This window comes from Anomaloglossus baeobatrachus, chromosome 1 (assembly GCF_048569485.1).
Source record: "Anomaloglossus baeobatrachus isolate aAnoBae1 chromosome 1, aAnoBae1.hap1, whole genome shotgun sequence".
NCBI lineage: Eukaryota > Metazoa > Chordata > Amphibia > Anura > Aromobatidae > Anomaloglossus > Anomaloglossus baeobatrachus.
In genome coordinates, this window is record NC_134353.1 from 673,867,825 (window position 1) to 673,883,470 (window position 15,646).

The following is a 15,646-nucleotide window of genomic DNA, read 5'->3' on the forward strand; positions in this document are numbered from 1 at the left end:
CAAAAAATGAGCCCTCACATGACCATATTGACTGAAAAATAAAAAAGTTACGTCTCTCAGAAGAATGGCGAAAAAAAGAAAGTGAAAAATCGACCGGTCGTGAAGGGGTTAAAGCCCTCAATCCCCCCCCTTTTATTACATATATAACACATATGTAAGGTTTTAAAAACCCCTTAATTAAAAAAAAACCCATTTGTATACACCATGTTTTTTTTAAACAAAGTACCATAGGTTCTTTCCTTTGAGAAATAACCCAATCATGTAAATTACCTTAAAATGACACCAAATACAAAGGTTTTGGAACAAGTTTAATATTTCTATTTGTAATCTTTTTTTTTTTTTTCTGCAATGGAGGAGCTACATAGCTTTATATAGCGGTGTTGTGCCAGTTGAGCATGCTCAGTTTAAAAAAACGGATCAGTCCATGTAATCCGGTTTTTGCCGCATTCCGCCGGATCCAGCGTCCATAGACAGCAATTATACATTATGCTGCATAGCGCCGGATCCAGCAGGATGTGATTTTTCTCATGACACAAAAAACATCTAGGTCTGCGTTTTTTTTCCGGCCGCTAGATTAGACAATTACGCCGCATCCGGCAAAAACCGGAGAGAACACATGGCCATGCGGCACTATCCGGCGCCAATGAAAGTCTATGGGGAAAAAACAGCTGCCGCATCCGGTTTTTCAGAAAAGCGACGGATTGTGCCGCACAGCAAAAACCTGATGTGTGAACTTACCCTTAGAGTAACCATCATTTTCATTTTTATGTTATATTCCAAAGTTGTTTATGCGCTTATTGATTTGTCTCTTCTCAGATAAATCTGCTTCTTTCTCCTCCTGGACTGATCTTTCACTATCTGTTCATGGGTAAAATCTGTATTCAGTGAAGACAGATTTTCCCATTACTGAGATAGGAGGTGGCAGTTGGTGCTCATAACGTTCTATAGAGAGGGGAAGGGGAGGAGGAGATTGAGGTAGACTCAGACATCCTGCTGCAAGTTTTACTAAAATGAAAGCGACATGTTACGCTTCGGCTCCATCTCCTGACAAATGCTCCTATGGTTTGTCTTGGAAGCAGGACAGTGTATCCTCTTTGGCGACGCAACCAGAACAGTGTGTACAGGGGCTGATCAATTCATCAGCGACAGCAAATGCTAAGCGTGGAATTAAGCACTCAAATGAGCAGTCAGCCCCCTTCACATATTTTCCTGGTCAGGTGCCGACCCATGTGGTCATGTATGGTCCTCTTTAGTTGTCCTCAACAGTTTTCTTTTCTATATTGTTTATGCATAACCTTAAAATATGAAAAAATAAGGATGTGTTCTAAAATATATTGTTCTCTTTTTAACAGTGATAGGTTTACTAGGTTTTGCCAGTGGAAAAATGTGGAATTAAACATCCATGTAAGTATATAAAAAAGTATGCGTTGTTTGTTCATGCAAGTACCGTAAATCTCTCTATCTCTCTATTTATCTCTCCATCGCTCTCTATTTATCGCTCTCTCGCTTTCGCTCGTGCTCTCGCTTTCGCTCGCTCTCTTGCTCTCGCTCTCTCTTGCTCTCGCTCTCTTGCTCTCGCTCTCTTGCTCTCGCTCTCTTGCTCTCGCTCTCTTGCTCTCGCTCTCTTGCTCTCGCTCTCTTGCTCTTGCTCTCTCTTGCTCTTGCTCTCTCTTGCTCTTGCTCTCTCTTGCGCTCGCTCTCTTGCTCTCTCTTGCACTCGCTCTCTCTTGCACTCACTCTCTCTTGCGCTCGCTCTCTTGCGCTCGCTCTCTTGCGCTCGCTCTCTTGCGCTCGCTCTCTTGCGCTCGCTCTCTTGCGCTCCCTCTCTTGCTCTCGCTCGCTCTTGCTCGCTCTCGCTCGCTTTCGCTTGCTCTCTATCTCTCTCAATCAAATCAAATAGGCTTTATTGGCAGGACCAAAATGCAATCGGTGTTGCCAAAGCAAGAAACAAAATGTGACAGGAGAGTGGGTTAGGGTTGTGGGGATGTGGTGTTGGGGGCCATAATTTGGGGAAAATGGTCCATTTGGGGGTCTTACGTTCCTCTCATCTATCTCTCTATCTCTTTTTCTCTCTCTCTCTTCCTATCTCTCTCTCTCTATCCCTATCTCTCTCTCTATCCCTATCTCTATCGCTCTACCTCTCTCCTGGTGGGCAAAGAGGGAAAAGGACCCCTGTGCAAGAACAATAAATGGGCCCTTTGCAGACCAAGAGCGCCTCATAATGCATAACTTCACCTGCTTTGGAAGTGAAAATAGGCCCCCTGGCTCTTGGGCTACACCAATGATATGTCCGCCCCTGTATCTATCTATTTATCCATCTATCTGTCTATCTCTCCATCTATCATCAGTGGTCTTAGCTCATGCACACATCAACAATATTGATCAAGTGTAGTAATATCAATATATTGGATATCAGAAGTAAATCAATGATAGCGTATAGTGCAATGTTAATGTTTTGTTTCTGGTTTCCAGCTTACAATGAATGATTTTAGTGTCCATCGAATCATTGGCCGAGGAGGTTTTGGTGAAGTGTACGGATGTCGAAAAGCAGACACTGGTAAAATGTGAGTGTTGACGACCATAATCCTTCCAGGCGTGACCAGCTTTAAATGGCTTGTGATGCGTATAACATTTGTCACCTATCCAGTGGAAAGATGATAAATGTACGGTTACTGGGAGTCCTACTGTTAAGACTTTGACTGATCACAAGAACTGGGGCATTGGAATCCTTCATGTGTCAGAAAACGGCAAGCACAATTTTTTGCTAATTGAAATGGTCACCTCTTTCACCGATATTCCTCATGCTTTCCTCTTGATTTAGGTATGCGATGAAATGCCTAGATAAGAAGAGGATCAAGATGAAGCAAGGAGAGACTTTAGCCTTAAATGAAAGGATCATGCTGTCCCTGGTCAGCACAGGGGTAAGTGTCTCCCATTATCTACCCATGTAAGCGTGCTAGTTTGTTCACCTCTGATTCTATAGCGTTAACATTGACACTAAATAATTGCAGAAAATGCCTTTGAAGAGCTCTTAGTGAGTCACTGAACTTCAGAGTCACAATAACTGCATTAGACAAAGCTTAAAATTGTCTCCCATCACCATGGTTACCAAGGATGTTGGCAGAATGGTTAATGCTGCTCTTTATATACGGATGCCAAGTTTGTTGTTCGCAAACACTCTGCTTTCAGTGGAGTAACATAGGAAGCGCACTCCATTTACAACAAGCTCCCTTGTAATGGTATTAGAGGCCGACTGTGCGAGTGCATCTAATCCGATATCTGTCAGCGTTTATCTAGATGCCAGCGCTGCGGGTGCACAGATGCTTAATATGCAGCCAGTGTTTCATGTCGTTCTAGATAAGATGGTATCGGCATTATTAGAATTTTATGTAGTTTTTACGTAGCGCACCATGAACACTACGGCAAATTGTCATTGACCATCAAAGAGTTGTACCTTAGTCTCTCTTTTCTCCTCCACTTAACGCTTTCGGTACCTCTTGTTGGACGGCATTATGAGCCAATAATTTAGTTGATCACTAATTTTACCAGTCAAATAAGCTGCACTCAGTTTTTACAGGCAGCTAATTAAACTTTACCGTAGGCAAATTTTCTACTCCCAGTCTAAGGAACCCACATACTTTGTGTTAATGGTGGCAAAATCTCCCAATTTAATCAAGACCAGTTGACCATCCAATGTGACCGGTAGGGCGAGATAAAGATGGAGGGGTTTGAATTTAAACACTAAAGGCTGCTTTACACGCAGCGACATCGCTAGCGATGTTGCTCGTGAAAGCAGCCACCCCCGTCGTTTGTGCATCACAGGCAAATCCCTGCCTGTGGCGCACAATATCACTAACACCCGTCACACATAGTTACCTTCCTTGCAATGTTGCTGTGGGCGGCGAACAACCTCTTCATTGAGGGGGAGGTTCGTACGCCGTCACAGCGACGTCACACAGTGGCTGACCAATAGAAGCGGAGGGGCGGAGAGCAGCCGCATTAATGACACGCCCACCTTGTTGAGGGATGACGCAGGTAAGCTATTGTTCGTCGTTCCCGGGGTGTCACACGTAGCGATGTGTGCTGCCTCAGGAACAACGAACCACCTACGTCCACAACGACTAACGAGATTTTGAAAATGAACAACGTATCAACAATTAGTTGAGTATTTTTGATCGTTAACACTTGCTCGTAGCTGTCACATGTAATGACGTCGCTAACGACGCTGGATGTGCGTCACAAAATCCGTGACTCCGACGACATATCGTTAGATATGTCGTTGCGTGTAAAGCCCCCTTGAGGGTATGTGCCCACTATCAGGACTCACTGTGTCTTGGACGCAGCGAGTCCTGACCTGCGGGTCCGTGAGTTTCCTCCGCAGGAGACCACAGCTGCTTGTACCCACGATTAGGGTTCGGGCGGCTTCGGTCTCCTTGTGTTCTCCCTACAGGGGACGCATGCGATTTAACGCAAACAATTGACATGTTGCGGTCTTCGTAACACACTGCAGGTCAGTGTTTGCTGCGGATAAAACAAGGGCAGTGAGCACGGGAGTTCTAGAGATGCCGCTCACTCTGTGTACTGTACACCCCAGCGTTTTGGACGCAGCTGAAGCATGCTGCATCCAAAACGGAGTAAATACTGATCATGGCCACGCACCCTTAGGCCCCAATTCAGCCAACAGTTTTCACCAATTCTTACGTAAACTGTTTGTAATGTCACACCATTTTTGTGCAACTTGTAGTTACACCAACGTTTTGCCTTTTTTCTGTGGGTTGGCGCCAGCGTGGGCAAGCTCTACAAACTGCTTGGAAAGTTGGCAGAGCTTAACAGGTGCCGTCTGAGCACACTCAACAAGTTCACCATAATTTATCTTACTGAATACAAAATCACAGTATTGATGAATCAGAGACTTTTATACAGTATATAATGCTTTGTACCGTGTTAGCCAGTAGATAGAAAAATCCTATGGCTGATGAAGAGACTTCAGTAGCCTCGAAAGCTTATTTGTGTCTTCTCAGTTAACCATTAAATGGTATCAACTACCGAGGACTCTAAAATTGTATTATTTTTGGTTTACTCTGTAACAGTAGATGGGCAACATGTCTGGCAGCTGACTGCTCCACAATCCCAACTGGAAACACATGCATGCTCTGCCAAGATGAGCATACAGGTTTACTTTTATAGGGAGAGGTAGATGTTGGCAAAAGAGCCATTCTGTTAGCAGTTACCGGAGATGTTACTTTCCCGAGAGCGCATGTGTATGGGGCTTTGGGAAGCCGACAGTTACCTGATGTGTATGACCAGCATTAGACTATAGGATTTTTATGTTTTCTATAGGCATTTTCTAAACAGTATCACGTTCTACATTAAATAGGTAAAAACATAAAGTAACTTGACAAACACGCCGGTAATAAAGGCACAGAATGTGTCAAAGTGTGAACATATGAGCAAAGACAAAAGTGTTTGTCCGTTTTCACTTTTTACCTGGATGTTCAGTCTTGTTAATATACGTGACAGATGCTCAGCTTATTGAGCAAACACTGTGAACAGCCACTAGTAACATGCATTGTGTATTCTCATACTGCTGGGGTAGAAAGCCTTTCACACAAATGAAAGATCTAAGCCTGCCATGAATAATTGATGCTGTTGGAAATTATGTTTGACTAGAAAACAGAGGATTTGGTGACAGCTATTTTCAAAACTCGTGTTCAGAGATCCGTCACTTTCTGGTGGTGATCGGCCTAGCTGGCAGTCTGTGGGCTTCCATTATCTAGGAAATATTCATCTCCGTCAGCGTCTTTTTCTAACATCTCAGAGATAGATGCACCATGGTGAGACGTTGCGGTATAAACCATCGTGTCTGGTGTTACATACTGTTAGGTATTGTTTGCGGTTACACCTATTTGGTCTCGGTCGGCATATCTATGCAGGAATGTTTAGCTAAAAGCAAAATTAATCCGTATTGTTCCTTCTAGCGTCTGAATTCATTCAGATCAACGCCTACATTCACCTATTATAGACATAGCAGCGATCAATTGGTGAACACTACGCAATATTAATACAAGAATCCTCTTTATTTGACAAGATGTTCATAAATTCCATTGATACATATTAAAGGAGTTGTCTCCTGACGATAACTGTCCATATGCTCTGTTAGGACATATGGATATTATAGGCCCTGCTGAAGACCTCTCTCTATGAGAGAGAATGTAGAGCTGCCCTGTACGAGTTTTCTGACTGTCTAGTGTCGTATTATTATTATTTATTATTATAACGCCATTTATTCCATAGTGCTTTACATGTCAAAAAGGGTATACATAATAAAAACAAGTACAATAATCATCAACAATAGAAGACACAGACAGATACAGGAGGAGAGATGACCCTGTCCGTGATCGTTCAGTCTACACATCTGAACAACTATCATGTAATACTCCATTCTCCCTGCAGAGGTCACTACAGGGGATATGCCAGGCTGGCAGCTTGCCAGGGGAGACCACTTTATAGTCCCAGTAGCAGAATATTTTATATGTTATCTGTTTTCTTGCGTCCGGCATCCTTAAAGGGAACCTGTCAACAGGTTTTTCCTTTATCAGCTGCAGCCACCATCAATAAGCTCTTATAGCATTCTAGAATGCTGTATATAAGAGCCCAGGCCACTGTGTAGAACGTAAAAAACATTTAGGCTATGTGCCCACATAACGTATTTTCATGCAGTTACGCTGCGATCTGCACCGATGGGTGTCTGGTCCGATGGGTGTTGCTGCTCTCCGGTCCAGCACCTCCTCTGCAGTGATCGCCGTCTTCCTCTCCTTCTCTGTTATCCACACTGGCCAGCATTGAGGTCCTGCGCAGGTGCACTTTGATCTGCCCTGATTTCCGGCCACAGCTGGAGATACCTGTGACCGTAAATAGCCTGAGTGAGGTCACAGCCGAACGCACGGCTCATTCATTCTCTCTACTATAGACCCGCAGACCGGGTTTGTGATTGGTTGCAGTCAGATGCTGTCACTCAGGCTGGAGGAACATCTGACTGCAACCAATCACTGATGAAAGCAGTGAACATGTAATGAAGGTAATGAGCAGGGAAGTTAATGAGCCACGGGAGTATACAGCAGTGCCAGTGATTCAGTAAATATACTGCACCTGCTCCAATCCTCTTATCCCCACCACCATTTTTAAGTGCCGGCCAGATACCCTGGATCAATTCCGGCCCGGAACCGGGTTTTTTTTATTAACCCGGTTAGACCCGCCGATCTAGGGTATCTACGAGTCCACCTGTCGCTAGGTTGAAAAACCATAGCAAAAGTGCTGAAAAGAATTGACGTTCATTCTTTTCATAACACAGCAAAACCGGAGGTGGTTCACAAAAGTCAGGAAAAACCTGGTGTGTGTGTGTGTGTGTGTGTGTGTGTGTGTGTGTGTGTGTGTGTGCGCGCGCGCACGCTTGTGTATCACATTTCAGAAATCTCAGACTTTGCTGGGTGTGTGAAAAGCAGCATTTTATTAGCATGGATTTGCATAAAACCAAGGCAAATCCGTAGCTAAAAAACGCTGCAAAAATGCCCAATGTGAACAGTCTTAGTCTCCTTATTTACATATCCTTGTTCAAATGCCCCAGCATTGCAGAGTGAAACATGGGTATATGTAATGATGTAACCTGTCCCTGATTCATTCTATTCATGTTCGAGCAGCATCAACCAATTGATACATCCCTTCATCAACACTTACTCTAAACTCCATTGAAAAGTTATAGAAGGAGAGAAATACAATGAAAAAAATACATATTTGGTCATTCCTCTCAAAAGGAATACTAACGTGAGACCCATGTTTAAGGGGTGAATAGGAGGTGGCTCCAGTGATGAAGGGTTTATGAGCAGTACAAGAGTAGTATTAGGGTGCTACAACCGTTCAGGCTGGAAAAACACTGCTACATAGTCTACGACATCCCTTTTCTGCAGATCCTATAAAGGCACAAAATATGAGCATAATCGCTCTCCAAAGACACAGCTAGAAAATGAAGAAAACTGGTTCTATCATTTCCTGTAACCATCCCAAACATAAATAAATGATTAGCCTCTCTAACGTTGCCGCATTTTCCTTATTGCATGCTATGTTCTGTAATTTCCTCACTATATTATCAGTCTTCTGAAATGTCCCTTCAGGATGTTTCCTCCAGTGTTACATTAAAGAATAATACAAAACCCGCGCCGTGGTGATATGGGAAGTGGGCACCGCAGTCGGTAATGTAGCAGCGTACATTCTATAAACCCAACATAAACAAGTGGTCTGCAGTATGCAAACACAGCGGCAGATGTTGACTTTCTTGGCCTCAGGCTACTGAGGTAATCTGGACCAAGTATGAGCTATAGTCTGTGCGTATGGGAATATTTGCATGAAGCATTTTCTAACAAGCTACTGTCCTGACATCTGTTCTATGTCTGAACGGCTCTCCATTGCGTTGCACTGACTCAGTTTTCAGATTTTACTTCTCCATACTCTTCGCTGCTCTCTAAAGCCCCCGTCACATTTAGCGACTTACCAGCGATCCCAAAAGCGATGCGACCTGATAAGCGTCGCTGGGAGGTCGCTGGTGAGATGTGTCACAGTCAGACCTTCCAACGACTCAGTAACGATACAGGTCGCAGTAGCAACCTGTATAACGATCTCAGCACATGTCTCAGACACAGCGATGTGTCCTGCCCAGCAGGACATCGCCTTTGAAGAAAATGGCCTGGACCATTCTGCAACGACTAGAGATCTCACAGCAGGGGCCAGGTTGTTGCTGGATGTCACACACAGCGACATCGCTAACAAGATTGCTGTTGCGTCACAAACACCGTGACTCAGCAGCGACGTTGCTAGCTATGTCGCTTAGTGAGACGTGGCCTTAAATGTCGTAAGGCTGTTGGTTGCAGATATGGACTTCCATGTGTCATTCTCAAGGCCGGTTTTAGACTAAAGTCCCAGTCACACACCGACTTACCAGCGATCCCGAAAACGATGCGACCTGATAGGGATCGCAGGTAAGTCGCTGGGAGGTCGCTGGTGAGATGTCACACAGTCAGATCTTACCAGCGATGCAGGAACGATACAGGTCGCAGTAGCACCTGTATAACGATCTCGGCAGTCACTGTGACCCTGTCACACAGTGTCAAACACAGCGATGTGTCCTGCCCAGCAGGACATCATCTTTGAAGAAAATGGCCTGGACCATTCTGCAATGACTAGAGATCTCACAGCAGGGGCCTGATCGCTGGTAGATGTCACACATAACGAGATCGCTAACGGGATCGCTACTGCGTCACAGAAACAGACTCAGCTGCGATCTCGCTAGCGATCTTGTTATGTGTGACGGTACCTTTAGTGGGGGCCTGGGTAAAATTTAAAGTGGGACCCAAAAAGCTGACAGATTGCAACATCACACAGAAATGTTTAGATTTTAATTAAGCAAGCTGATTTCTGATTGTTTAACAAGCGCTATTGACTCTATTGAAGTCATTCAATGCTTGTTTACCGCCCTTTTTACACAGGAGGAGTAACAATGATGGCGACAGAGCGATCATTACAATATCATTGTATCAGCTGCACATCTGTTTATATCTGGTGATGTGCTGCTGAGACATTTCTTCCTGCATAAATAATCCAATCTTCGCATGAATGAGCAGCATTTGCTAATTCATTGGGTGATTGTTGACCTGTTTACACCTTGGAACCCTCATCTGGTACTGGTGTTTATAAATGTAGATACTACACACACTATAGGTGACACAGAAATATGCACAGCACTCCTGCACACGTGTATACACAGCGTATACACAGAGCAAATACATACACATGTATATACAGAGCAAATACATACACATGTATACACAGAGTACATACACATACATATGTCTACACAGTATACCTATGTATACATGGATAAAATACAGATGTATACACAGATGCACAAATCACATACATATGCACAGAGCAAATACACACACGTGTATACACAGAGTACATATACATGTCTACACAGAGCACATATACATATGTATATACACAGCTCATACATACAAATCACGCGCGCACGCACACTCTATAGTGGACTTACCAGCCTGTCTCCTGCTGTTCTGATCTTCTAGACTAATGCAGGGTACAGGACCTATGGTCACGTAACAGTGATGTCAATAGTTAAAGGGAATCTGTCACCAGGTTTATGCAACCTAATCTGTGAGCAGCATCATGTAGGAAAAGAGATCTTGATTCCAGCGATGTGTCACTTACTTGGCTGCGTAGTGTAGTTTTTATAAAATCACTGTTTAAATTGCAGGAGATTACCATTGTATGACTTCTTGGCGTGCTGCCAGGTAGTCCAGCAGCTGCATGAGCTCATTATAACCCTGATCTGCCTTCAAGTAACAGATCTGCAGCAGAGAAAACAATGATTTTACAGCTCAGTAAGTGACACATTGCTGGAATCTGGGTTTTTGTCTCTACATTATGCTGCTCTTAGATGAGAATAAAATCCCTCCCAAAAAAACATCACCAGAAAAAGCTATTAGCCAGCAAGGGTCAAATAGCAAATGTAGTCGCAGGATGCAGCCAGCCCTCTATGATCAGGGTGACGGTGAAACAGGTGCAGAATACCGATGAGGCAACCACTCACAGCCTACCATTTCATGGAGAGGGTAGTTGCTGATATTAAACATGTATACAGATGAGGTTTGCCTGGGGCGCCAGTCACACAGGTACGTGTGATGCAGTGCCTAGCTAACAGTCTATTGATGATGCCCAATGGGCAACCACCCCCTCCATGAAATGGTAGGTTGTGAATGGTTGCCTCTGTATTCTGTACGTGTTACCCTCACCCTTATCATGAGGGGCCTGCTGCATCCTACGACTGCATTTGTATTTGACCCTTGTTGGCTAATGGCTTTTTCTGGAGAGTTGTTTTTTTTTGTTTTTTTTTGGGGGGGGGGGGTATTTTTTCTGAATTTTTGTCCTTTGCTGTGAATCACTCTCAGATAAGGTAACACAGACCTGGTGACAGATTCCCTTTAAGTGGAGGCATCATTTCTAAATGTCCTCGGTGTAGTCAAATGATGTGATCGCTATTTATAATTTTTGCTTTTATAATACTGCAAGGCTTTACAGACATTGTGAGTCCCAATGGGGACAGTGATGTCCATCTAAATTCCCTATCAGTATGTTTGAGTGAGGGGTAAAAACGGAGTACAGTACATGGAGAAGACTCACAAACACTGAGTTTTAAACTCAGGACTCCTCCGCTGTAAAGCAGGGCACATTCATACTGTGAGCTATATAAAGTTAGGTTCCCTTTAATTCAGGTAATATATCATGTTATACATTTAGTCTGATCTCAGGACTGCATGTTATAGAGAAAGAGAAGCTGAGCAGAAGGACATGTAGGTTTATTGGAAAAAGTTTAATATAACTTGTATTTTCCTAATTGTAATTCCTGGTGTTTATATGTATATGAGTCCAGTGGGCGATGCTACTAGTGCCTGACAGCCATCTCTTCATGCACCGTCATAAGGGGTAGACTGTCACTCACAGAATAAGACCGCCCACTGGACTCTTACATATAAACACCAGGCATTTCAATAAATGTTTTGTAAAACTTTTCCCATAACAATGTATATTACTTTGATTGGCTCCACTAAAACATCCTTCCTGCAGATCAGATACCACTTGAAGCATGACAGATTCCCTTTAACCATGTTTTTCTGGACAACTTTAAAGAATGGCTGCTTTTACCTAAAAACAGCTCCACACTAGTCCACAACTGTTGTGTGTGATATTGCAATGCGGCTCCACTAAAGTGCACAGTACTGACCTGCAATACCACTCACAACTTGTGGACAGGTGTGCCATTTTTAGATAACAGCACCCCTTTAACCCCTTCACTCTGTGGGATTTTCCATTTTTTAATTTTCGTTTTTTCCTTCCCTTCTTCCAAGAGCCATAAAGGGTTTTTTTTCTTATTTTTCAGTCAATATAGTCATATGAGGGCTTGTTGTTTTTGGGACGAGTTGTACTTTTTAGTCAAAGAGCAAATACTTGGCACTCAAATAGCTGAAGAAACTGGTATTTTATTGACTAAGCTTGACCAGATACAGCACAGACGTTTCAGTCTAACTTAGACCTTCATCAGTGTGCACTGTAGAATATCTTTGGGGATCTGGGGCTCAGTGATGGGTTATTTTTTGTGCCTTGAGCTGAATTTTTAATTATACCATTTATAGGTAGATGCGATGTTTTGATCTCTTTTTATTGCACTTTAATGCTGTTTTTCAGTGACCAAAACACTGTAATTCTGGCATTTGGATTTTTTCTTTTCTCACTACTTCGTTTACCGATCAGATTAATTGATTTTATATTTTGATTGGGTATTTTTTAACTTGGCAATACCAAATATGTGTTTGGTTTTTTTTTTATTTTATTTTCAATGGGCCAAAATGGGGTGAGTTGAACTTTTTTTTTTTTTTTTTTTAATTTCTTAAAACTTTTTATTTTTATTGATTTTACTAGTCCCCCTAGAGGACTTTATACCTGCACTCTCTGATTGCTTTTGCTGATCAGTGCAATGCCTCAGCACCACTCTGATCAGGAGAAATGCTGAGTGCTGGTGCTCTGCCGTAATTCACAGTAAGTGAGTCATGACAGCGACAGGGGTCTCATCTGACCTCATGCTGTCATGGCACCCCATTAGTGTACCAAGATTGTGTCAAGGGGGCCACTGATGGCAGCAGAGAACAGTGCGATCCCTGCCGGTGTGCTTTAGATCGCACTGTCAGATATTCAAAGTTCGATCCAAGGGGTTGAAAGTTCTGTTGACTGCACATGTCTGCTGATCAGATGATGACAAGCCTGCGGTAACTGGAGGGAGGTGACCCACGATATACATATATATATACATATATATATATATATATATATATATATATATATATATATATATATATATATATATATATATATATATATATATATATATATATATATATATATATATATATATATATATATATATATATATATATTCTAGGTCGTTAAGGGGTTAATTTTCTATTTTTGTGTAATTCAGTTATTACATTTTATATGTAGAGAGAGATATGAGCGCACGCCGAGTCTTACAAGTTTTCAATCAGAGATTTAAAAAAAATTCCAGGCTCCATAAAAACACCACTTTTCTAATTTTTGATTACTTGTAACATTTTGGGTGAAGAGACCCTTCATCAAGCATGTTGCGTCAAGACTTCATGAGGGTCCAGCAGAGAAGGCACTGGGCATGGTGTCCCTTGTGTTACGGATCTGACAGTATGTAGATCGCTAGTGCGCTGCGGTGGAATTACTACCCTTTAATCCCCTTGGTCATTACGCTAAGCTCTAGTGCAGAGTTATAGGCTGTATAAAATGATTTCCTTTTCCCTAGGCTCACACCTGGCGATGGCAAATATCTATTCTGCCTTTATTGCTCCCCGATGAGCACTTGTTCAATGGCCGTTATTTCGGCAGCATTAAACGTTTATTTCCGAGTGTTACCTGCCGCTCAGAACTTCTCGTGGTGGTGATTTGTTCTGCAGCCTGAAGGCCGGGGTGTTTCTGATTACGCGAGCTGTAATTTTGTGCCTGACCCATTGGATAATAACGGCAGTCAGCGGGGGGCATCACACACAGATAATTATCTTCACAAAAGGTCGGTTCAATCCCTGTGATGCCTCATTGTCTCATTTATCAAACTTCCCACAGAAGCAGATTTTAATTGCTAATTTCTCCAGCTGTAATGATGAGAATATTGCTGGGGTTTTTTTCCTTCTTTTTCACAGATATGCATAGCCTAGGCACAAAACTGTTCAGACAAATAAGAAATTGCAGCCAAATACATATTATTTTGTCCATTTTAACCTGTTTCCCTTTTTTCCTTGCCAGTTCAGAGATATACAGCGCCGCACAGCTCTACCCTAACCTACTGTATCCTCACCTATCCCTCGTAGACTGTGAGCCCTCGCATTTTGCAGAAGACTTCCCTCTGTTCAGATATCATATGTGTTAGAACGAAATATAAAGGCCCAGATCTCTTGAACTATATGGTGGATTTAAAAAAACAAAACAAAACCAAACACACAACAAAAACTTAAATAGGCAGAATAAAATAAGAGCAAAAACAGTGACAGGTCCTCTTTGTTTACAAATGAACATCTGCTTCAGTTTCAGTCCAAATGTATCAAAATCTCAGTAATCCAGAACTAAATCTAAGGGGTGCTTCACACATAGCGACAGCGACAACGACGTCGCTGTTACGTCACCATTTTCTGTGACGTAACAGCGACCTGGTAAGTCGCTGTTATGATCGCTGCTTAGCTGTCAAACACAGCGACGCAGCAGCGATCATAACATCGCTACATGTGCAGAGAGCAGGGAGCCGCGCACACTGCTTAGCGCTGGCTCCTTGCTCTCCTAGCTACAGTACACATCGGGTTAATTAACCCGATGTGTACTGCAGCTACATGTGCAGAGAGCAGGGAGCCGCGCACACTGCTTAGCGCTGGCTCCTTGCTCTCCTAGCTACAGTACACATCGGGTTAATTAACCCGATGTGTACTGCAGCTACATGGGCAGAGAGCCGGAGCCGGCAGCACAGGCAGCGTGAGAGCTGTGGAGGCTGGTAACTAAGGTAAATATCGGGTAACCACCTTGGTTACCCGATGTTTACCCTGGTTACAGCTTACCGCAGCTGCCAGATGCCGTCTCCTGCTCCCTGCTCGCTTCATTTCGTCGCTCTCTCACTGTCACACACAGCGATCTGTGTGTCACAGCGGGAGAGCGCCTTTGAAGAAAACGAACCAGGGCTGTGTGTAACGAGCAGCGATCTCGCAGCAGGGGCCAGATCGCTGCTCAGTGTCACACACGGCGAGATCGCTAATGAGGTCACTGTTGCGTCACCAAAACCGTGCCGTAGCAGCGATTTCGGTAGCGATCTCGCTATGTGTGAAGCACCCCTAAGGGCTCGGTTCCACTTGTGCATACCAATACTAGAGAATTGGAAGCGATATGCTAATGACCCTCTGCTGTGAGTGTCAGCCGAGGGTCATGCGACTGTGATCCAATCTTGGAATCAGATCACAGCTGCAGAGAAGATGGAGCACTTTTTCCCTCTCCTCCGCAGCTTGTCTCTGCGTACATCGCACTGAGGATATTTCCATATGGGCGTGTGTGATCCGAAACTCTCTGCCAAACACAGCATGCTGCGATTCATTAATCATGCCGCTATGGCATGAGAAATTTGCGCACATGGACATTGCCCCCATAGTTTTGCACTGCGTGCAGTCCAATATTTTATCGGATTGCACTCCTCCATACAAAACACAAGTGGAACTAAGAGGCCTAACACGAAAGGTTATGTCAGTACAATGATGCCTACAATAGTAGAGTTGGCCGAACCTGATGACTTCTGCAGTAGTGGTCGACTATGTAATGTTTGTGGGAGTGGATCAACACTGGTGCTGATGGCGGAGACAATACATATTAAATTTTACCATGCCCAATCCTTCGTTTGAATGAGAGGTATTGCATTGCAGACTGATATAATGTTCTTATTTTTTGTATGTTAATCTTTTATTTACTATGAATA

General features: G+C 43.3%; 1 protein-coding gene across 2 annotated transcripts in view; it reads left to right on the top strand.

The window, feature by feature from the left end:
* The window catches only part of GRK3 (G protein-coupled receptor kinase 3), a 348,746-nt gene that overhangs the window by 266,986 nt on the left and 66,114 nt on the right, over nt 1–15,646 (top strand). For both annotated transcript variants that reach the window (XM_075320060.1, XM_075320059.1), the window contains exons 7-9: nt 1,353–1,404; nt 2,473–2,564; nt 2,822–2,921. In XM_075320060.1, the coding sequence (XP_075176175.1) occupies nt 1,353–1,404; nt 2,473–2,564; nt 2,822–2,921 (244 nt within the window). The remainder of the gene's footprint in view (nt 1–1,352; nt 1,405–2,472; nt 2,565–2,821; nt 2,922–15,646) is intronic.